The sequence below is a fragment of the Tachysurus fulvidraco genome, chromosome 9 (genome assembly GCF_022655615.1).
Source record: "Tachysurus fulvidraco isolate hzauxx_2018 chromosome 9, HZAU_PFXX_2.0, whole genome shotgun sequence".
NCBI classification, from domain to species: domain Eukaryota; kingdom Metazoa; phylum Chordata; class Actinopteri; order Siluriformes; family Bagridae; genus Tachysurus; species Tachysurus fulvidraco.
Window position 1 is genome coordinate 5335051 of NC_062526.1, and position 22309 is coordinate 5357359.

The window sequence follows — 22309 nt, forward strand, 5'->3', positions numbered from 1 at the left end:
ACAAGGTGGTTCTGTAGTTATTTATATTCAATACTTTAACATTTCCCCAATTAAGAATTTTTATGTGCGGTGTTTGTTGGTGCGCAGTAACATTAAGTTAATTTTTTAGTACATTTGGATGTCAGCCATAGATTCGTTTCTGCTTTGCCTTCCTTAAAACTTGTGTAAATGATTGAATCCTCGTACCCTCTCCTTGTTACGTCACAACGCGTTACGTCACAAGTTCAAATCTGGTCAGCTTTTTTTTTTTAGATGGATTTTACGCATTACGCATAGGTGTGAGCTGTCCGTCACCAAGCCCTTGGTCATGCGTCCGAACTCATGTTTAGGACAAAACCGAAGCCACACCCGTGATTAAAGGGTGGGGTTAAAAACACACACACACACACACACACACACACACACACACACACACACACACACACACACACACACACACTCTCTCTCTCTCTCTCTCTCTCTCTCTCTCTCACACACACACACACACCCACCCACCAACTCTCTCTCTCTCTCTCTCTCTCTCTCTCTCTCTCTCTCTCATACTTAAACACCACCTTGGCCACAAGTAACTGGTCTTAAGAAAGGCAGGGCTTTATCAATCAGACTTGAGGGTGTGTCACATACAAGCTTCATGATGAGCTGAGCTTTGGTTCCTTGTGACTCACTTCATCGCTTCTCTTCTCTCTGCTTTTCAGTACAAGCGACCGGCTTTGTGTTTCATCGCAGGGGAAAAAAAAGTAGCAGCTGCTCTTTAAAAGTTGTTTTCTTCCGAAACTGAAGCGACTGGATATATCGCTGATTTGGTCGCCATGGGGGATTCAATCTCAAGCCACCTGGATGAAGGCAAACGCGAGATCATTACAGGTGAGGGGTTTCGTTCCAGATCCGAACAGGAGCTTATATTTAAAGTAAGAACCAAACAAACTCCATGTACTACTGTGCGTTCTGGGGTGAAGTTATGGATCACATTTTTTTTTTATAGATTTACATTTTCCTGAGCTCGAATGCCAAAGTAATCTTCTGCACTAACACAAAGTGCACTACTTTGGCTAGTGTTTAGAGAGAGGGTGGATCCGATTGGGACGCGCTTTTGGTGCGCTTTTCAATGTGGCGACGTGGCGCGCTGTTGCGCCTTCCTTTAAAAAAAAAAAGTGTCCTGGTAAAAGTGTTGTTTAATAGAGTTTCCATTTTTTCCACGGATTGTATTTCAGCCTTTTTTTTTTCTTTCTTCAGATTTTCCCAACTGATTTTTTTTGACCACGGGATTGAAACCAACATACTTGCATGAGTCACCTGAGCAGCTGAAGCCACAGTTCCTCAAACTCTGGTTGCTATAATGAGGTTTCCAGGGGTGGCTAATGTATTACTCATGCAGCATTATAGTCATGCATAATAATATGGTCTTTACAGACTGCTGCATTATGAAAAATAAATCCAAAAGTTTTACTATCTAATATAAACCATTCCAGATCATAGTCTGTGTGTGTTTTATGAATCACAGCACCCATAAAATGTTTGTCAGAACAATGCAGGTCAATTTTTAACCATGTATGATCAAAGGTTTACTAATGTGCTTGGTGTCCTCCAAAGAGTACCATAATATTTAATATCTAGTGCTATAGACACATTATAGCTTGCTTGTGAATTGGGGGTTTATTCATTATTTACAGATCCTTTTGCAGATATAATGTTCAGCTTTAGCAAACCGATTCAGATCTGTGCATGGGTTCTGATCTCAGGAGGGTTTGGGGGGGAGGAAAAAAGTAAAGGGTTTTGCCTTTTAAACATATGTTTAAGATGGCATCTTAGGAATTTGTGGATTTACCACTGAGGGAGGAGTGTGTCTGGATAGTGCATCACTCGACACATCTCTCGCATGGTGCGTTTGGACTGACTTTAAAGGTTCTGCCAAAAATGCAATTTCCATCTACGTGTTTGTCCAAAATGTAGCTGATCAGCCAGGATGTTTAGTTTGCTTCCAATCCAGTTGGAACAATGCTGTTATTCAAAGGGTGGCACAGCAGGTAATGTTGTGGACTCAGTGCTCCAAGGTCCTGGGTTTTGATTCTGAGCTCAGTTTATTCTCTCTGTGGTGTTTTGCATGTTCTTCCTCCTTCCATGTTGGTTTTCGTATGGTTCTTACAAAGGTTCTCTTCCCACTGTTCAAAATATATACAGATGACTTAAATGAACCCTAGTTTTTAACCGCGTTTGTGAAAAAGGGTGTGTCTGAGATGTCTGAGCTAGACCTGTGTTCCATTCAAGGTGCCTCTGTCTTTATCACACACACCTTCCATGTATAGTGTCTGTATGTACCATGACCCTGACGCTGAATTAGGTCAAACTTCGCCCAGTTTGGCTACCTGGAGCTGAGAGTGATGCCAAACTATGTCCTGTAAAAAAGAAAGTTTATTCCACCTTCCACAATTCCAGGATGTTTGTTAAAACTCAGCAATCCGACAGACTTCTGACCAATCTGTGCAATATTACACATAACAGTTTAAAATACGATGTCATTGATGTTTGATACAACAATATACACTGCATGTAAACGGACACCATAAGCGTCCCTTAAAGTAGAAAGTATCGACACCAATAACCCTTGGATGATTGACTACATTTTGGAAAAGAAGGAAATGATGTAAACTTAACTTAATATTCGGCCCAATTATCGCCTGGCGAATGGAAACAGAAGTGGGGGGTGTGTTGGGATGCAGCTTCAGAAACCACTTCCTGTCCTTGATATAATTGGACATGGTCCAGAAAGCCCTAACTGAAAATTTAGACCGATTTCTTACGGTGTTGTTTTCTTCAGTATTCACACCACAAAATCTTAGACTACACAGCGATAATGATTTATTCTCTAGCTTAAACGACGAGGTCATCGTCCCGAGAAGGATAGCACGAGAAGCTGACTCCAACACTTCCTGTGTAGTTAAATAAGAGCTTTTGGTATTTTACACAAAGTACTCATTACTCCGAGATTAGGCAGAATCTAATTTGGAACTTGTTATGCTGGAACTTACCTCCATATGCAGCTTTAAAAGGTCACAGGTCAAAAGTAAGGCAGAGCGTGGACAGGAAATACCACAGTAGCATGTTTGCCCCAAGGCCAAATACGATGCACTAGCAGGGAGGGAGGGAGGGAGGGGGGGTGTTTCTTCATGAAGTCTCTGTGTGCATAGTGCTTGCTTAATGTTGGACAGCTTATGCAACACCATGTTGCAGCATGATCATCCCCTCCCCCATAGTCAGGGTTATCTGTATGGCCCTGAAAGTGGAGGAAAATGGCCGTGTTTTGTTCATTTTTGTCCAGTGAGCAAATCCTTAAGTCACCCACAGAGCTGACTGGAAGTCGCTACTAATGACACGCTGTAGAAATCATTCAGCTGGAATGTCAACAGAACTGTAAAAACGTAGCGGATCACAGAGGGAAGCGACGCGCCCGAGCCACGCCACGTCTACCCTAGATAGCGCCGTTATTGATATACGTCAGTGTGTTGTGTATGGAAGTTTCCGTGTGAGGTCAAGCTTGTGCTCAGCAGTAGAGTCAGCACTCATGAGGCTCTCAGGACAATTAGCACATGTGTGGAGCTCAGCAAATTAACAAGCAAGCGTCCGGACAAAAACAAGCCCAGCGTTAAGCGGCTGATAAGCGCCGGCTCCTGAAGTAGAACGACGATCAGACGGGAGCGTCTCTACCTGTCGTTATTCCTGTGGGATTTGGTGTTAGCTTCACTTTGTAAATCATATTCCTGTGCTGAAATAGTTGCCCGAAGGAAGGCGGTACTTTTACATAATGATTACATTCCTCTCGAGCTTAGTGTGTCCTTTTGTATAGCTGCGATCATTTGAACACCTTATCTTTAAAACCTAGAGTAAAAATGCACATTTAGAGTCGTTTCGTGCTTTAAAATAAGATGTAACTGAATCGTGATTCAATTGATCGTGCTATCCGATTACTAGCGGTTAACTGGAAATCCGAATCATTTGTAAAGCGAATCATTTTTAGCATTCTGGCTAAAATATTTGATTATTTAAGTCCGCAAAGAAGTATTGTTTTTGGAAAATATGATACCGGTGGGTAGAACAGGGGTCTCGCTCAAGTCTAAAGTTACTTTGGGTAAAACCTGAAACTTCTTGCTTGCTCAGAGAGCTGAGCCTAGCCTTGGAAAGGAAATAAACAGCACGTGGATGCTCAGTTTGCTGACTGCAGAATGTCTTTAGTATCCACAGGCTCATTAGAGAACACTTCTGTATATCATTGTTGACCGTTAAAATGTCTTGTCTTGGGTACTGGAAGTAATACTGATTAGTGTTTCACTGTTTGGAACATTGATGATTATCAGCTCTCCTTTATCATTTGTAATTTTTGGCTCCCATTTAAAACAGTTCGGATCAAGCCCAGACATTTTTAGGGTCATGATTGAGGACAATGTCCCATCCAGAGACAAGCTGTTTCGTGTTGAGGTTTTGTTCAAACTGACCATCAAAAATACCCTCGTTAATGTTTTTTTTTTTTTAAAGTTTTTATGAGTTGTTGTGTTAAATCTTACCCAGATACAATAGCGCTATTTTCTGATTAGTTATTGTGTAGCCTCTTTTTTTTTGATTGGCTGATAAGTGTCAGACTCGACTAAGAACTCCAGGGGAGACGTGCATGATTCTGCCCGGTTCCATAAAGGCAGCGGTGCGGACTGATACATTTTAGGCGCTGCGGCGTATTAACTATATGATAAATGGTCAAAAAGTTTTTCTGCGTGAGAAATACAATGTGAGGTGGGAGAGCGTGACAAAAGACCCAAATGTGTGACTGTCACTCAATGCGCGACAGTTGACAGCCCTGGTGATTAGGTATTGGGAGGAATAGTGAACAGTGATTGGTTGATGGGCAATCCGATTCAGTGATTGGTTATTTGGTAACAATGGTGATCACTTATTGGTTGTCTGGAACAATCCTGTTTAGTGATTGGTTGGTTTGGGCACAATGGTAACCAGTTATTCGGCATCGTGAATAAATAATGATCAGTGATCGGTTGTTGGGAACCGTGTTGATTAGTAAGCTATATTGACTGCAGGAGTGTCGATGGCTTCTGCTAAAAAAAGTCTCAAGATTTGTCACATCTCACCAATGTGCCAAGTTACTAGATCTAACATAATCTAACATCATGGTTTTAAATAGTAATATGTGACTTTTGTGTTGTGTTTAAACATTTGCCCCCAAACGCTGGTCTATATAATCAGCCAACCCAGAGGAATTAAACATCTGAACAGTTTTGTGTACAGGGACAAAAGTAACTGCCTTGAGACGTGTCTGTTTTCGCTGACTGAGAGTGGTTATGAGTTTAGGGAGGGAGGGAGGGAGGGTAAGTGGGTGGGCAGGTGGGTGGGCCGACACAGCGCTCCAAATAGTGCGTAGGTTATTACAGTCTCAGTCAGGCTAATTATTCTATTTTCATAGCATTTGTATAAATTGCGCAAGAGATGGAGGTAAGTGTGGGAGCTGTGAACAAAGGCTGTACACAGAGAGAGAGAGAGAAAGAGAGAGAGAAAGAGAGGGTGGATCTGCTTATATGTTTAGACTCATCATTTCTTGCAAAAAGAAAATAAAACCGATCACTTGATTCACTTCCTGTGCTGGAACTGGTCCTTTTTCACTTACTGGTTAACACTGGTTAGTGTTAGGAAGGCACAGTGTGTGTCAGAGAGCAACCCAAGTATCACATGAATCTCTCACACACACACACACACACACACACACACACACACACACACACACACACTATTAGTCTCTCCCATTCCCGAGGCCCTTCTCATGAACTGTTGTCCCTGCTTTTGTAACACTGTGTATTGTTCTTCAACTCAAGCCCTATTTTATAGTGCAGTGCCATTTCTAAATATTGGCACCCTTCATGAGAATGAACAAAAAATAAATAAAAAATGCAAGAATTGCTTTCTAAATGATTTGCACCCTACAATTAAAGTTTGACTTTTAATGACACAAATAGTTGCAGGGTTGCAACCCTGTTGTTCTTGGCAGGATTCTGCTTGGAAGGTTCTCTGAAAGGATGAAACTGTGTTATAGGATTGAATCTTTAAGAGTTTTAAAAAGGGAGACTTTCTGTTGTAGAGACGAGCCTTCGGGTTCCACTAAGAAGGACGAACAGAAAAACCCTTAAAGATGCCAGTCAAACGTCTGCACCGTGTCCTGGGTCCTTGTGTCCCTGATTTTTCAGTGTTACTGAATGTTTGACTAGTGCTGTCAGTGACCCATTCGATCGCACTCTATTAAAACAACACAGCGTTTTAGACGGAGCCGACTGCCTAAAACACCGAGGCCTGGTTTCATTCTCAGCCAACAGGCACACGGCTCGGGGCTCAGAGAACCTGATGGAGAGGTTTGAAGACATTTGGCTCTGTACATGGGAAAACTGTTTGATACAGTAACACTGCTGTATTTGTCTTCCATTTATCTAAGGTGATGAGCTTTCATTACTGTAGCCTCGTGCTCGTCTTAAGTATACAGAGCAAGGCGTTTGGTGTAGGATTCGCTCTGGTGACGGAGGTTAAGACAACCAGAGCACACAGTTAAGCAGACACTTAACACAAACCTCACGCATGATCACCATGAACCGTGACAGATTTAACCTTTCAGATCCCCGTCTCCAACTTTAATAATATACACAGTATACTCGAACCTGATACCATACACGGATATACGGCTTTGGGTTGCGTTTCCATAGACTTCCAGGGGAATTCTTGCACAAACGTAATGTTTTTATTATGATGTCCTAACAATAAAAATCTGTTTAATATCACAGACGTTAATATTGCGGCTCAGCCTCCATTTTATCGTGCTACAGTTTGAGACCTTTTATTTGAGGAAGCCATTACTCGTTCAGTCTTTTGTAGTGTTTTATTAAATACAAAGTAAAGTACAAATTTTTAAGCACAATCCTACTTAAACAAAAACAACAAAAAAACAACCATGGCCGTGAATTAATAATGCATATAAATAATTGAATTAAGTTGAAGGCTTAGTAATGAGTGCATTATGTAGATGGAGAGAGACTAATGGGACTAATTCATTGTACTAAGTCACTAAGTAACAGAGAGGCATGAGATAATTAAGTCATGAGCAAATCGATCTAAAGCGAGGGACCGAGATAAAGAAGTTAAGACTTGGCGACAGACTTGAGTATCAAAAAGCGTTTTTTTTTGTTTTTGTTTTTTTTTATCTGCATAAATACCTGTTTACCAAAGACTTAATTTTTTCAGACTCAAGCAATCGAGCAGATCTCTTACCTTTTTAATACGTTGTCTGTTTTTTGTATAGTAGTTTATATAGTACATGATCACTGATATTCCATATATTTGTACAGAATTGTGATATTTTGGTGAAATCTCCCGAAGCTGCTTTTAAAAATTCTGTCCCTAGTCTCTGTGTCAGGAGGAAACGGGGCTTTTAGTGTAGAAAGCTTTGACTGTGAAGTTTGGATTTGATTAAAACAGGAGTGTTGAGTTTTATCTAGAAAGGTCCAGCAGTGTGGGTGCAGGGTTTCGTTCCATCCAAGCAGAAGCTACACACTGGGGTGTTAAGTGTGGCTCCCGTTTGATTGGAATGACGATCTAACACCAACCCCAGTTCTTTACGGATAAGTTTGGACACCCACGGATTAAACCTTTAAGTTTACGGATATGCAACTTTAATCCTTGTTTTTTTTTTTTTTTTTACCGGGGTCAAAGTTGGAATTAGAAGAGTTTCATTTTTGAAAGTGAATTTAAACTCTTGCATCTATGATTTTTATTTATTTATTTATTTATTTATTTATTTTTTAAATAAATGTACGTATTATACTTTTATTAAACGTAAGTGTTTTTCCCCTGTGTACCTTTTACACATGCTATATTTTGATATTTATTATTTACTACGCTGATTGATATTTATTGCCAAAATTGGAATGGGAAGTCGTGGCCTAATGGTTAGAGAGTTTGACTCCTAACCCTAAGGTTGTGGGTTCGAGTCTCGGGCCGGCAATACCATGACTGAGGTGCCCATTGAGCAAAACACCGAACCCCCCCAACAGCTCCCAGGGCGCCGCAATGTAAATGGCTGCCCACTGCTCCGTGTGTGTGTGTGTGTGTGCGTGTGTGTGTGTTCACTGCTGTGTGTGCATTTTGGATGGGTTAAATGCAGAGAACGAACTCCGAGTTTGGGTCACCGTACTTAACCGTATGTCCTTTCACTTTCTTTCTTTTATTATTATAAATGCCTGAATGCACAAGAGTATCCAGTGAAAAACAAAACGCTCCCAGTGTCCATTACTTCAACTTTTACGATGCACTTAATTACACACTCCAGCCCGATGGAGAAAGTACGATGGCTTGCACACTCGCACTGATCATGTCAGAGAAACATTTTGTTATTTTGGAGCGATGAGTTTCCGAGCAGGTGAAATTTCTCTCGTGTTTTTTGGCTTTATATGTCTTTTGGAATAGTCTCTGGTAACGTGAGTGTTCATTTTCTTTCTGGTTATTAATAAAAGTGAACAAAATCACCATTACATTTCTGTGAGCTGTTCCTGTGTGCGTTGAGTTAAATATATAAAGGCTCCGAGTAGAAACGAAATTAAAATGATTCAATGTGCTTACAGTACAACTAACAGAGGTGGGAGTAACTCACAAGTAAGTCTCAAGTCATGAATGTCAAGTCAAAGTCAAGTCTTTTTTTAATATTTGTCAAGGAAGTCTCAAATTTGCGACTTAAATCTGACTCGAGTCAGGTCGAGTCCCCCATCTCTGAATCATTTAACTCGAGTCCAAGTCAAGTCGAGTTTAATTTTAATATTTGTCAAGCAAGTCTCAAATTTGCGACTCAAGTCTGACTCGAGTCAGGTCATATGACCCGAGTTCCCCATCTCTGACAACTAAAATGTAATGTTTTGAGAAAAAAACAAAGTGTAAAAACAGATCGGTAGTAAAAGTGTTTTAAACGTACTAATGGTCCTGAAGTTTAAAATACCAAGGTTTCAGGAAAACGAGTGGAAAATGTATAGCATCAGGTCATTGTTTTAATTTTTACTTTGTTCAGAAAATAATACAATTTCAATAACTTTCTTATTGTAAAAGTGGAGGACCGTTTCGTAGAAGGCGCAGCCTCAGGATATTGTAGAAGTAATAAAACACGCTGTCTGATATCAAGCTTTACACGTGCAAGTCTTAGTGTTTTGTTTTCCTTTTTTTTTTTACAGCAAAAACTTTTTTTTACTTTTTTTCAAGAACAACATTATTGTTAACTTTTAATCGTTACGTTTGATGATGTGGAACATTCTACGGTAGTTTCTGTGGATTATAGCAATTCTATACAGTTTGTAATGAGATACATACAGAAATCATATTACAGAGAAACCGGAAGTAACTCAGGCTGACAACGGGGAAATTCTCCAAAATAAATGAAATAAACATCGTCTCACGGGGAACATCTTACCACCGGTCAGAGTTCTCGTATCTGTTTATGAACCGCTGTTACAGAAAAATACATCAACACGTATCGACCAATCAGAACCAGGCGTTCAGCAGGGCTGTGGATTGTGACCGTTTATCACAGTGTTGATGCACGATCGGATCGTGACCAGCAAATCCTAGACTTAGTGAAATCACCAGTTTGATAGATGCGAGTTTATGGAAAGAAAGAAGAAAAAAAAACAACACACCTCAAAGATTGAGACATTTAATAATTAAAAATAAATAAATAAATAATCCATGTACAGGAAGAGGGTTGTGATTAATACGTTCTGATGTCGAAGGCATTTATTTATTTTTTGCAGGAGTCATTAAAGTCCATTTATCCCTTTTTTTTTTTCCCTCCAATTTTGCTGTTCCATCTTTCCAGATGTGTGTAGGATCTTACTAGATCTTACTACTTTATACTCGATCAGTCTGAGTAAAAAATGGGACCTCGGTGACCTTTTATCAGATCTCATCCTACAGGACATTCCCCAACCATTCATACAGATTCCAGCTCTGTTTTTTCTCTCTCTCTCCGCTCTGCCATGCATTCATCATGCTCCTCTCTTGCTGAAAGCATTTTAAACAAACGGGGCAGGAATGTTCCCTCTCCCCCTCTCCCCCTCCCTGCATCCCCACCAGAGCCTACACCCTTTTTAAGACTGACAAACTTCCAGACTTGGAACATCTCCCATGTGAACACAAACAGGTTAATAAAGAGCTGGAACGGTTCCCGACGCCGCCTCCAGCGTCGGCACGGTGACGCAGGCGTACGAGCGACCTGAGCCGTGAAGCTCATGCGGTGCAAACTTGTCCTTTAAATAAAACACAAAAGACTCCGTATGAATCTCTGTTAAGCTTTAACTCTTTCTGGATGCCCTATATGAAGTCAATGGCACGGGTCTGTTATTAATTAAAACGTGATTTTAAATTTTTTTTTTTTTTGTTGTCTCAGTTAGAATTTTGTCTGTGTGTTTTTTTTTGTGCAGCGAGGACCGCCGAAGTCCTGGGCGAGTTCGGGCGTCTCTACGAGCAGCAGTACGTTGTGGCGCTTTTTAACAAGGTTCGTTATGACGTCGAGGGAGGAGGCGGACCTCAGCCGCAGCTCCTGCACCGCAAGGTAACGGCTCCGGCTTCGATAAATTCTTCTTTTCGGTTTGTTGGAAGGAAAGCACTTCGATTTAAAGTCATGACAAACATTTATTTTAAGCAGGAAAAAAAACTTTAAGCTGGGATTTTAGCTACCTGGCTTTCTTTCTTGACATCGCACCAGGATTAAGTGCATTGTATAATAAATGTGTCGGTGCTTATTGTGACTGCGGTGTGATTATACAGGTGATCTGGCTGCTGTGTATGGGCTCGGTGTCTACTGGATCTACTGAAATCTGATGCAGAATGAGAGGATGAGCTAGCTATTTATTGGTTTATCAAATGTATGATGAAACAAAACAGAACAGTCGAGTATAAAGGCTTAAATTCCCTCTCCCATCTGCCCTGTGTACATGTTCTGCCTGTGCTTCAGGGATTTCCTCAGGGTTCTCCGGTTACCTCCCCTATTCGAAGGCTGATTAGCATCTTTAAATTGTCTGTAGTGTGGAGTAGTTATGCGAGTGTGTGTGATTGTGCCCTGCACAGGGTGTCCCTCACTTTGTGTCCACAGTGGATAGACTCCAGGCTCCTTGTTTTTAATTTGTCCATTTGTCTGTAAAGAAAAGACAAGGTCGAAAACAACGTTCAAACGAGTCAGTCTGCTAATCCGACCAAAGACGGTAATTAAAGTGAAAAAAAGAAAAAGCTATCAAAATCATGTAACCCCCCCCCCCCCCCTTTTTTTTTGAGGTAATGCCACTAGCTAATCTCTGGTCTAATTAGCTAAATAATTGACATAATCCCTTATGAGTGAATAAACCACACCACCACAAAAAAGACTCTGCACCGAGCTGGTTCAAGTTTAGAAAACGAAAGTTACTGAACTTTGGGCAGTTTTATTTTCATGTTTCATCGTCTTCTGAAATACTTTTGAGAGTGTGTGTGTGAGAGAGAGAGAGAAAGCGAGAGCGCGCGTGTGTGTGAGAGAGAGAGAGAAAGCGAGAGCGCGCGTGTGTGTGAGAGAGAGCGAGAGCGCGCGTGTGTGTGAGAGAGAGCGAGAGCGCGCGTGTGTGTGAGAGAGAGCGAGAGCGCGTGTGTGTGTGAGAGAGAGCGAGAGCGCGCGTGTGTGTGTGAGAGAGAGCGAGAGCGCGCGTGTGTGTGTGAGAGAGAGCGAGAGCGCGCGTGTGTGTGTGAGAGAGAGCGAGAGCGCGCGTGTGTGTGAGAGAGAGCGAGAGCGCGCGTGTGTGTGAGAGAGAGCGAGAGCGCGCGTGTGTGTGAGAGAGAGCGAGAGCGCGCGTGTGTGTGAGAGAGAGCGAGAGCGCGCGTGTGTGTGAGAGAGAGCGAGAGCGCGCGTGTGTGTGAGAGAGAGCGAGAGCGCGCGTGTGTGTGAGAGAGAGCGAGAGCGCGCGTGTGTGTGAGAGAGAGCGAGAGCGCGCGTGTGTGAGAGAGAGCGAGAGCGCGCGTGTGTGTGAGAGAGAGCGAGAGCGCGCGCGTGTGTGAGAGAGAGCGAGAGCGCGCGCGTGTGTGAGAGAGAGCGAGAGCGCGCGCGTGTGTGAGAGAGAGCGAGAGCGCGCGCGTGTGTGAGAGAGAGCGAGAGAGCGCGCGTGTGTGAGAGAGAGCGAGAGCGCGCGTGTGTGAGAGAGAGCGAGAGCGCGCGTGTGTGAGAGAGAGCGAGAGCGCGCGTGTGTGAGAGAGAGCGAGAGCGCGCGTGTGTGAGAGAGAGCGAGAGCGCGCGTGTGTGAGAGAGAGCGAGAGCGCGCGTGTGTGAGAGAGAGCGAGAGCGCGCGTGTGTGAGAGAGAGCGAGAGCGCGCGTGTGTGAGAGAGAGCGAGAGCGCGCGTGTGTGCGAGCGAGAGCGAGAGCGCGCGTGTGTGCGTGCGAGAGAGAGCGAGAGCGCGCGTGTGTGCGTGCGAGAGAGAGCGAGAGCGCGCGTGTGTGCGTGCGAGAGAGAGCGAGAGCGTGTGTGTGTGTGTGCGTGCGAGAGAGAGCGAGAGTGTGTGTGAGAGAGAGAGTGTGTGTGTGTGCGTGCGAGAGAGAGCGAGAGCGTGTGTGAGAGAGAGAGAGTGTGTGTGTGTGCGTGCGAGAGAGAGCGAGAGCGTGTGTGAGAGAGAGAGAGTGTGTGTGTGTGCGTGCGAGAGAGAGCGAGAGCGTGTGAGAGAGTGTGTGTGTGTGCGTGCGAGAGAGAGCGAGAGCGTGTGTGAGAGAGAGAGTGTGTGTGTGCGTGCGAGAGAGAGCGAGAGCGTGTGTGAGAGAGAGAGTGTGTGTGTGCGTGTGCGAGAGAGAGCGAGAGCGCGCGTGTGTGTGAGAGAGAGCGAGAGCGCGCGTGTGTGTGTGTGTGCGCGCGTGTGTGTGTGCGCGTGCGAGAGAGAGCGAGAGCGTGTGTGAGAGAGAGAGTGTGTGTGTGTGCGTGCGAGAGAGAGTGTGTGTGTGTGCGTGTGTGTGTGTGTGTGCGAGAGAGAGCGAGAGCGTGTGTGAGAGAGAGAGTGTGTGTGTGTGCGTGTGTTTGTGTGTGAGAGAGAGTGTGTGTGTGCGTGTGCGAGCGAGAGCGTGTGTGAGAGAGAGTGTGTGTGTGCGTGTGCGAGAGAGAGCGAGAGCGAGAGGACGGGAGCGGGTGGTTTTACATTTACATAAACACACCTCAGGCCTAAAATACTCCCAATGTCTGTGTGTACAGTACAAAGTGTGTAGAGTATAATAATGTGTAGAAGTTGGTGTTAATGCTGGAGGTTTGGGGAGAATAAAATGTTCTCTCATTTTTGCTCTTGTAATATATCCAGGTGCCTCTAGAGAACAAGTCCATCTTCTCAGGGATGCTGCTTCAGTACATAGAGGAAAGCAAGAAATGGCGGAATCGTTTCCTCTTCGTCTCTGATGCGTACAAGATCAGTAACTACGAAAGCAAACAGGTAATCTGCATGTACAGGTTAATATACAGGGCAAAATCACTGAACTCAATATGTAGATGATAACCACCACCAGTGAGAAGAGCTTCAGTGTGCCATCGGGTTAAGCATGAAATTTAGCGCTTTGGCCTTTACAGTGACCAAGTCTCATCAAGCTTTTCAGTGAACCTACTGTATGTGCTCTGTCTTTTGGGGGCGGAGTCATTGTGGAAGAGACCACACCCCTTATCCAGTCAAGATGGAAACTTTTTAGTAGTAGAATAATAAGTGATCTGTCAGAAGATTTAATGGTGACATTTCAGAGTAAAAATTCCTCCCTCGGAATATAGACCTATTATCAATTCAATTCAATTCGAGTTTATTTGTATAGCGCTTTTTACGATAGACATTGTCTCAGAGCAGCTTTACAGAACATCAACATAGAGCAGAAGGTAAAGATAACTAATGATAAAGGAAATAGCGAATAATAAAAGAATAATTATTATTAACAGAATAAAAAATTCTAGATTATTATTAGATATAAATAGTTCACAATGTGTATGTATTTATCCCCCTATGAGCAAGTCTGAGGTGACTCAGGCAGCAGTGGCAAGGAAAAACTCCCTTAAATTGGTAAAGGAAGAAACCTTGAGAGGAACCGGACTCAAGGGGGAACCCATCCTCATATGGGTGACACTGGGGGTGTGATTGTAATATACAGTCAGATAAATGTTGTATTGGTGTAAGGATCATGGACTTCAGATCTCCTTAGTATCACAGAGTCTAACTGGAGATGTCTCAGGATTCTTAGAGTCGGCCTCGGCTCAGTGGACGTCCAAAGCCTACGTCCCACAGAGGACGTTGGGAGCCGGTACAATATCGATGGCTGTGTACTAAATAAGTGGCAAGAGGAATGGAATACATGGTCGAATAACAAACTGTTTGAAACACACCCTGAAATTACTAACAGGTCTCTAATACGTATGAAATCACGATTCGATCAGGTGACCTTAACCAGATGTAGAATCGGACATACGAGGCTGACACATGAATACCTGCTGAAAGGAGAAGACCCCAGTCAGTGCTCGTACTGCAGTATCCCCCTTACTGTCAAGCAGATTTTGTTGGACTGTCCTGCGCATAATGACCACAGAAGGTTATTTTATGAGGCGATTTTACAAGGTATATGTGTATAAATAAATATATACGTATATATATATATATACACACACACACACACACACACACACACACACACATATATATATATTTGTGATTTTAGGTTATTTTAGTTCTTATTAACCGTTCTTGCCATGAAGATAGCCTCGGTAGCTGACATGGCAGTAAATTATAGCAACCAATCAACATTTCAGCGTATAGGGACAAGTGGACTCAAATTACACCAGCAAAGTCAATAAAGTCCCCCACAACATAAGCTGTTAGCTTTATTTTGTCTGACTGTATGTGTGTGAATTTAATCAGGTTGGAAATTGTGAAACAGCCTTCTATCAAACTTTTCCTGTTGCGACTGGTGTTGTATTAAGTCTAGAATAAAATTGTTTCATTGTTGGCTGCAAATATGATCATGAGTCACGCAAGGAGGAGAAAAAAAAAACAAAAGACCTTTCAAGACTTTTTTTTTTTTTTTTTTTTTTAATAAATAAATAAACTCAGGGTTATTCATGCCATCGTCATCCCGGATGCAGCAATGCAACATTTACATGACTCTTAATTCAGTATTTCATTTGTTGAGACAGCGACTAAACCAACAAGGAACCAATGGCGGTTCATCCTGCTGTAGTTGTTTTAATTCACTTCAGTAAACTTTAAACCGTTCGACTTCTAGAGTCCATTATTACAGTGTATCAGTGCTCACGGTCACCTGTTCTACCCTGTTATTTCCTCCTCTGGAAACAACACCGCATGCACAACCTTAATTAAGGGGATTCGTCTAAAGAAATGCCTTTTAAAGAGCAGAGGATCAATGATAACTTTATAAGGTTATGTCTTGGTCCTTTCCATACTTATTGGCACCCTTGGTAGAGATGGTTTAAAGATAGTCATGAAAATGCCAGTGTTTAGATTTCCTTCATATTTCAAAGTCATTTAATTTATATAAAATGTAGATTCACATGGAAAAATGTTATGAGCAATTTAAAATTCACGTATTCAGGAACACTCGTCCATGGCTGTCGGTTTTACTTGGGTGTTAATATGAGGCCAAATTAGATTAGAGCAGAGGTGTCCAAAAAAAAAAAAGCCTACATGTGGCAAAGGTTTTGCTGAAGTTTAAAGAACTTGAGTCAGTGTGGTAAGGAACCTGTAGCGAACGAAAGTATAGTTTTTCCCTTGTGCACAATATGGAGCATGGTTCGATTTGTTTAGCGCTTCAACAATGGACATTGTCTGAATGCAATGTAACAGAAGTATAAAAATTTCAAATAGAAATGACAACATTCAGTTACATTTATATTTAATCTTAGTTAGCAAGCCTGAGGCGGGTTCATGGTAAGAGTTTTAGTAAAAAAATTAGTAGCATTTTTGGAGTTAACAAATCTCCACAGCTACAGTTAGACACCACCTTCCTGTCAAAATAAAGTCATATTTGGAAGGTGAAATAGACTCTTCATAGAATATTTGAAAGCCAGAAAAAGACTAATTGTAATTCTACTAATTGCAAACTAGCTGTGTTCTCAAGTGGGTAAGGTTCTGGTTTGATAATGGGAAGATCAGGGTTCGAGTCATAATACCACCAAGCCACAGTTGGGCCCTTGAACAAGGCCCTTTATCCCTGTCTGCTCCAGGGGCGCTGTATCATGGCTAACCTTGTGCTAATTTAGGTTATGAGGAGAGAGAATTTCATTGTGCTGCAATGTATAATTGACAAAAATAAGGGTTTCTTCTTTTTATAAGTGCATAGTTTCTAGATATTTTACATGGAGCACCATCCATCAAAACAATTATCCAAAACGTACAAAATCCACACGGAAATCACAAAACTTTTGACATGGCCATTCCAGATTTTTCTTTTAACATCTAATTTCCAGAAGTATAACTGTGTTTTGGTTTTATTTGTATCCAGGCCCATGATCGAGGCCTTCCTCCCAAAGGAAGTATCAACTGTGCTGGTTACAAAGTGCTGATCTCAATGGAGAAGTACCTGGAGCTCCTGGACACAAGTCTTCCTGGTAAGACAATTTCTTTGCTTGCTAGAAATGTTGCTGGTGGTGGGAATTATGTTTACCTGGGAGAGTAAGGAGAACGTAGGCAATCCTATGGAATGTGGCTCTTGACTTGGTGCTACTGTCTGAAGCTGTAGTAATGGTGTTTAGTTACACATCATGTTGGAGATTTTCATTCATTCATTTCATGTTTCTTTGTATTTTTCCCCTCAAGATGTAAAAGCCAAAGTAAGCAGTTCTCCCTTCCTGAAATGTGTCACTCAGTACCCGGTCATCCTGTGGCACCCGTACGCACGCCATCACTACTTCTGTGCCGCTACGGAGAAAGAGCAGGAGAAGTGGCACGCTGTGTTTCAGGATTGCGTCCGTCATACCAACAACGGTGAGTCGCTAAACAAGACCGATGGGGGGAAAAAATAGTGGAGCCCTTTTCTTTCATGTGTTTAACTACAGTGTCAGATGTAGTGTTTTGTGAACCCCGTGAGCAAAGACGTCTGTCTTGACCGCTCGTCACGTTTCGTCTCGACCCTTCATGTCTATGATGATTAATTAAAAAGGGCAGACAATCGATTACGGTGATGACGCTGGATTATATTACAGGCCACGGGAGACTTTTGACAGCAGGGAAATGTGATCAGAGCTCGGCATTCAGTAAAAAGAAAGAAAAAAAATTCATTCCTTTTCAAGCTGGAGAATAGAAAGTATTCTGTAGCTCAAGGCTGAGTTTGTGTGTGTGTGTGTGTGTGTGTGTGTGAGAGAGAGTGTGTGGGGCAGAGGTGGCTCAACTGGTTAAGGCTCTGGGTTGTTGATCGGGGTTCAAGGCCCAGCACAGCCAAGCTGCCACTGTTGGGCCCTTGAGCAAGGCCCTCAACCCTTCCTGCTCCAGGGTTGCTGTATCATAGCTGCCCCTGCACTCTGACCCCAACCTCCTCAGTTGGGGTATGTGAAGAAAAGAATTCCACTGTGCTGTAATGTATATGTGGCGATAATAAAGGCTTCTATGCCCCCCGTTCAAATGTCTGAGTGTGAGTGTGAGTGTGAGTGTGAGTGTGAGTGTGAGTGTGAGTGTGAGTGTGAGTGTGAGTGTGAGTGTGAGTGTGAGTGTGAGTGTGAGAAATAAGGAGGAGGAGGAGGAGTATGATCTCAACATATACTCTAAGCATGCAGGAATTGATCCTTGCTTGTATCTTCACCACAATGCTATCGTCATCTTTGTTATACTAACGTTACATTATGGTTTGTTTTTAAATATAAAGAGGATCTGACATTTTTATTCCCATTAACTGTAACTGTACACTCTCCATTCACTTCATTAGGACATGCAATCATACATCTATGCAGTCGGTCAGTCACGTGGCTGCATATGCATAAAATCCTGCAGAATGTTTTATATGAAACATCAGAACGAAGGAAAAAATGTGACTTTGACCATGGCATTGTTGCTGGAGCCAGTCAGGCTGGTCTAAATATCTCAAGCACCGTGAGCACAAGTGCTCGGGATGTCAGAGGAGATTAGACGGTTTGGAGCTGACAGGAAACTGCTAATCGCTGCTTACAAAGATTCATATTACCATATCAGAATGCACACCATGCAGCAATGCGCTACAACAGTTGAAGACCACATGGAATCCTGTCCTGGCTAAGCACAGGCTCACTAAAGCTGGACAGGTGACATTTGTACAAACTGCTCAGTGGTTTTCTGAGTTCCCATAAACTTCCTGCCCTGTCAAACCAGTTCAGCCGTTCTCCTCTGACCTATCTGTCATCTAAAAGCTGTTTCACTGCATTATTTAAGTCTCTCCTCATTCTGTGTACAACCACAAAACCCACACGACGGTCAGTCACTGTGGTCACCCCCATCCCCATGGAGCTGGAATAACTGGAGAGATTGTAGACTATGTATGAAGGCTGATAGAAAGATAGACACATTGTTTTGGTTCTGATTACGTTTGTAATCTAAATGGTAAAAACTAGTGTTTGCTTTTAGGCAGTCAGCATGTTGTAAAGCCATGAGAAGGAGTGAGATCCATGGAAAGGAGAATTGTTACCGTGTTCAAAACTCTCTCTCTTTCTCTGGGTCTCTCTTTCTCTGGGTCTCTCTCTCTTTCTCTGGGTCTCTCTCTTTCTCTGGGTCTCTCACTCTCTCTTTCTCTGGGTCTCTCACTCTCTCTTTCTCTGGGTCTCTCACTCCCTCTTTCTCTGGGTCTCTCTCTTTCTCTGGGTCTCTCTCTCTCTCTCTCTCTTTCTCTGGGTCTCTCTCTTTCTCTGGGTCTCTCTCTCTCTCTTTCTCTGGGTCTCTCACTCCCTCTTTCTCTGGGTCTCTCTTTCTCTCTGGGTCGCTCACTCTCTCTTTCTCTCTGGGTCTCTCTCTGGGTCTCTCTCTGGGTCTCTCACTCTCTCTTTCTCTGGGTCTCTCTCTCTGGGTCTCTCTCTCTGGCTCTCTCTCTCTGGGTCTCTCTCTCTCTCTCTGGGTCGCTCACTCTCTCTTTCTCTCTGGGTCTCTCTCTTTCTCTCTGGGTCTCTCTCTTTCTCTCTGGCTCTCTCTCTCTCTGGGTCTCTCTCTCTCTCTCTGGGTCGCTCACTCTCTCTTTCTCTCTGGGTCTCTCTCTTTCTCTCTGGGTCTCTCTCTTTCTCTCTGGGTCTCTCTCTGGGTCTCTCTCTGGGTCTCTCTCTGGGTCTCTCTCTCTCTCTCTCTTTCTCTCTGGGTCTCTCTCTGGGTCTCTCACTCTCTCTTTCTCTGGGTCTCTCTCTCTGGGTCTCTCTCTCTGGCTCTCTCTCTCTGGGTCTCTCTCTCTCTCTCTGGGTCGCTCACTCTCTCTTTCTCTCTGGGTCTCTCTCTTTCTCTCTGGGTCTCTCTCTTTCTCTCTGGCTCTCTCTCTCTGGGTCTCTCTCTCTCTCTCTGGGTCGCTCACTCTCTCTTTCTCTCTGGGTCTCTCTCTTTCTCTCTGGGTCTCTCTCTTTCTCTCTGGGTCTCTCTCTCTCTCTCTCTGGGTCTCTCTCTGGGTCTCTCTCTCTCTCTCTCTCTCTCTCTTTCTGGGTCTCTCTCTCTCTCTGGCACACACACTCTCTCTCTCTCTCTCTCTCTTGCTCTGAGTCTCTCTCTCTTGCTCTGGGTCTCTGTCTCTCTCTCTTGCTCTAGGTCTCTCTCACCCCCTCTTTCCCCATTGTTACTGAGACACACTTCTGAATTGCCTCCCTCTCTCTCTGTGAGCTGACTGACGGCACTTTTTGTAAATAACTCCTTCACACCGCATAAACAAGCCCACGCTTGTCAATCTTAGGTCTGATTAACTGAATCTTTCCCACATTTCACTTATTTACCACGTTTTCTTAGAGATATTGTGATTTTTAAAATGGACCATTTGACCTTTTTAGCCAATGCACCACATGTTGTAAACCCAATTCATCATTATGACCCATTAAAACGGTATAAAATGTCTGTTTTGTATTTGTGGTGTTTGTGTGTCCTTGTATGTGGGTGTAGGTGTGTGGTTTTCTCAATAAGACCTCGTGATGATGCATGTGACTCGACATTGTTCACTGTGCTGTTAATTCAAACACGATGTCGAGTCAGTGATGTTAGATGAGAGGATTAAATCTCAAATCTATCAATAGCTCAACTACTGAAACTCTCCGAGCAGATCTTTGCCCTAGAAGCTGATCTTCAGGCAGTGTTTCAGCCTTACTAACCTGTACAACATGCTGTTGGACTTTATTACGCTGCCTTCTCAGTGTTTTTCCGACAATTGCAACGACATGAGAGAAAGTACAAGCACCGGCTTTTTCTAGCTTTGTGGCTTGTTGTGCTATAAATTCTACAACTGATCCATCCAGCCCCACCACCACCACCACCACCACCCCCCACCCCACCCCACCACACTGTTTCTCTGCTGGAGTTTAGATTCCTTCATTCTGTTTGGGTCGGAGGCCACAGAGAAGGGAATGCATGCTGTCTGTGTGTGTCTGTGTCTGTGTGTGTGTCTGTGTGTGTGTGTCTGTGTGTGTGTGTCTGTGTGTGTGTGTCTGTCTGTGTGCGTGTCTGTCTGTCTGTGTGCGTCCGTGTCTGTCTGTCTGTGTGTGTGCGTGTCTGTCTGTCTGTGTGTGTGCGTGTCTGTCTGTCTGTGTGTGTGCGTGTCTGTCTGTCTGTGTGTGTGCGTGTCTGTCTGTGTGTGTGTGTGCGTGTCTGTCTGTCTTTGTGTGTGCGTGTCTGTCTGTCTGTGTGTGTGCGTGTCTGTCTGTCTGTGTGTGTGCGTGTCTGTCTGTCTGTGTGTGTGCGTGTCTGTCTGTCTGTGTGTGTGCGTGTCTGTCTGTCTGTGTGTGTGCGTGTCTGTCTGTGTGTGTGTGTGCGTGCGTGTGTGTGTGTGTGTCTGTCTGTGTGTGTGTCTGTCTGTGTGTGTGTGTGTCTGTCTGTGTGTGTGTCTGTCTGTGTGTGTGTCTGTCTGTGTGTGTGTCTGTCTGTGTGTGTGTCTGTCTGTGTGTGTGTCTGTCTGTGTGTGTGTCTGTCTGTGTGTGTGTCTGTCTGTGTGTGTGTGTGTCTGTGTGTGTGTGTGTCTGTGTGTGTGTGTGTCTGTGTGTGTGTGTGTCTGTGTGTGTGTGTGTCTGTGTGTGTGTGTGTGTCTGTGTGTGTCTGTGTGTCTGTCTGTCTGTCTGTCTGTCTGTCTGTCTGTGTCTGTCTGTCTGTGTGTGTGTGTCTGTGTGTCTTCTTCTTTTTTCTTTTGGAACCACACGTTTTCCCCCAAATAAGGCCAGGAGTGAGCGCTCATCTGTTAATGACTTAAGGCTTTTTCCTGTTTATGCTTCTTTTTACTTGGATATTTTAATCCAGCCATCACAAAAGAAGCTACAGCAGTCATCCTGACATCCATAAATATCTGTGTGAATCTTGCTTGGATTTCACACTCCGATTCATTACTGCTCCATTGTTACGTGCTTTTGTGAAAGAAGCTTAAGATCCATTTGAAACATACAAAGAACCTAAACTTGAAAGGAAAGAGCTCAAATTTCTGTAACTGTTTAGAAGCTCGTGCCTGGCTCTGATGTGTACACACACACACACACACACACACACACACACACACACACACACACACACTTGCACTTGGCACCCTTTACCAAAGTTGCTATAAAAGTCAGTGTGAATGACCATTTCTTCTGTTCAACTGAATGGAAGCTCCACAGCCTACACTTGATGCAACGTGTCCAGGCAAACTTGAGGCATAACCCTATAATTCAGATGGAGTGGTTTACACTGCTCTGTGCCAACTCAACTTAAGTTTTGTTTTTCCAGCGCTTTTTTCTTTAGCTCATCTCCATAGCACCACTTGAGTTGTTTTGTACGACGGTCGTGTAATTATGACGCTCACCCTGTGATGCCCACTTCCTTTTTCTTCTTTGTAGGCATTTGCTAGAGGATTAAGTCATACTCAAGTTCTCTAGTCATGTCGAATTATGTTGATTGTTGTTGTGGGTTGCTAGCTTACTATATTATTGTGCAACAAACACATCTCATATTAGCATCGGCGCTACATTTATTCGCTCGTATCACACGAACCATCGAAGGTGTAAAAAGTACAATACATTCTTAAGAATAAGTACAAAATCCTTATTAAACCGAAATAAGGAAAATAAACTCGCTTCCTAGCGTCCCAAA

The 22309-nt window shown here is 43.4% G+C and overlaps 2 protein-coding genes across 3 annotated transcripts in view; one reads left to right on the plus strand and one right to left on the minus strand.

The window, feature by feature from the left end:
- stxbp1b (syntaxin binding protein 1b) overlaps nt 1–3137 on the minus strand; it is a 24519-nt gene extending 21382 nt beyond the window's left edge. The window contains exons 1-2 of one of the 2 annotated variants that reach the window (XM_047818173.1): nt 3027–3126; nt 2291–2393 (exon numbers count right to left, since the gene is read on the minus strand). In XM_047818173.1, the coding sequence (XP_047674129.1) occupies nt 2291–2297 (7 nt within the window). In that variant the 5' untranslated portion in view covers nt 2298–2393; nt 3027–3126. Of the gene's footprint in view, nt 1–2290; nt 2394–3026 lie in introns of both variants that reach the window. The other variant, XM_027162713.2, reaches the window with a different exon arrangement.
- The window catches only part of niban2b (niban apoptosis regulator 2b), a 41468-nt gene continuing 19619 nt past the window's right edge, over nt 461–22309 (plus strand). Inside the window, exons 1-6 of the mRNA XM_027162711.2 lie at nt 461–611; nt 696–864; nt 10497–10627; nt 13373–13501; nt 16560–16665; nt 16874–17041. Of these exons, the coding sequence (XP_027018512.2) occupies nt 810–864; nt 10497–10627; nt 13373–13501; nt 16560–16665; nt 16874–17041 (589 nt within the window). The 5' untranslated portion in view covers nt 461–611; nt 696–809. The remainder of the gene's footprint in view (nt 612–695; nt 865–10496; nt 10628–13372; nt 13502–16559; nt 16666–16873; nt 17042–22309) is intronic.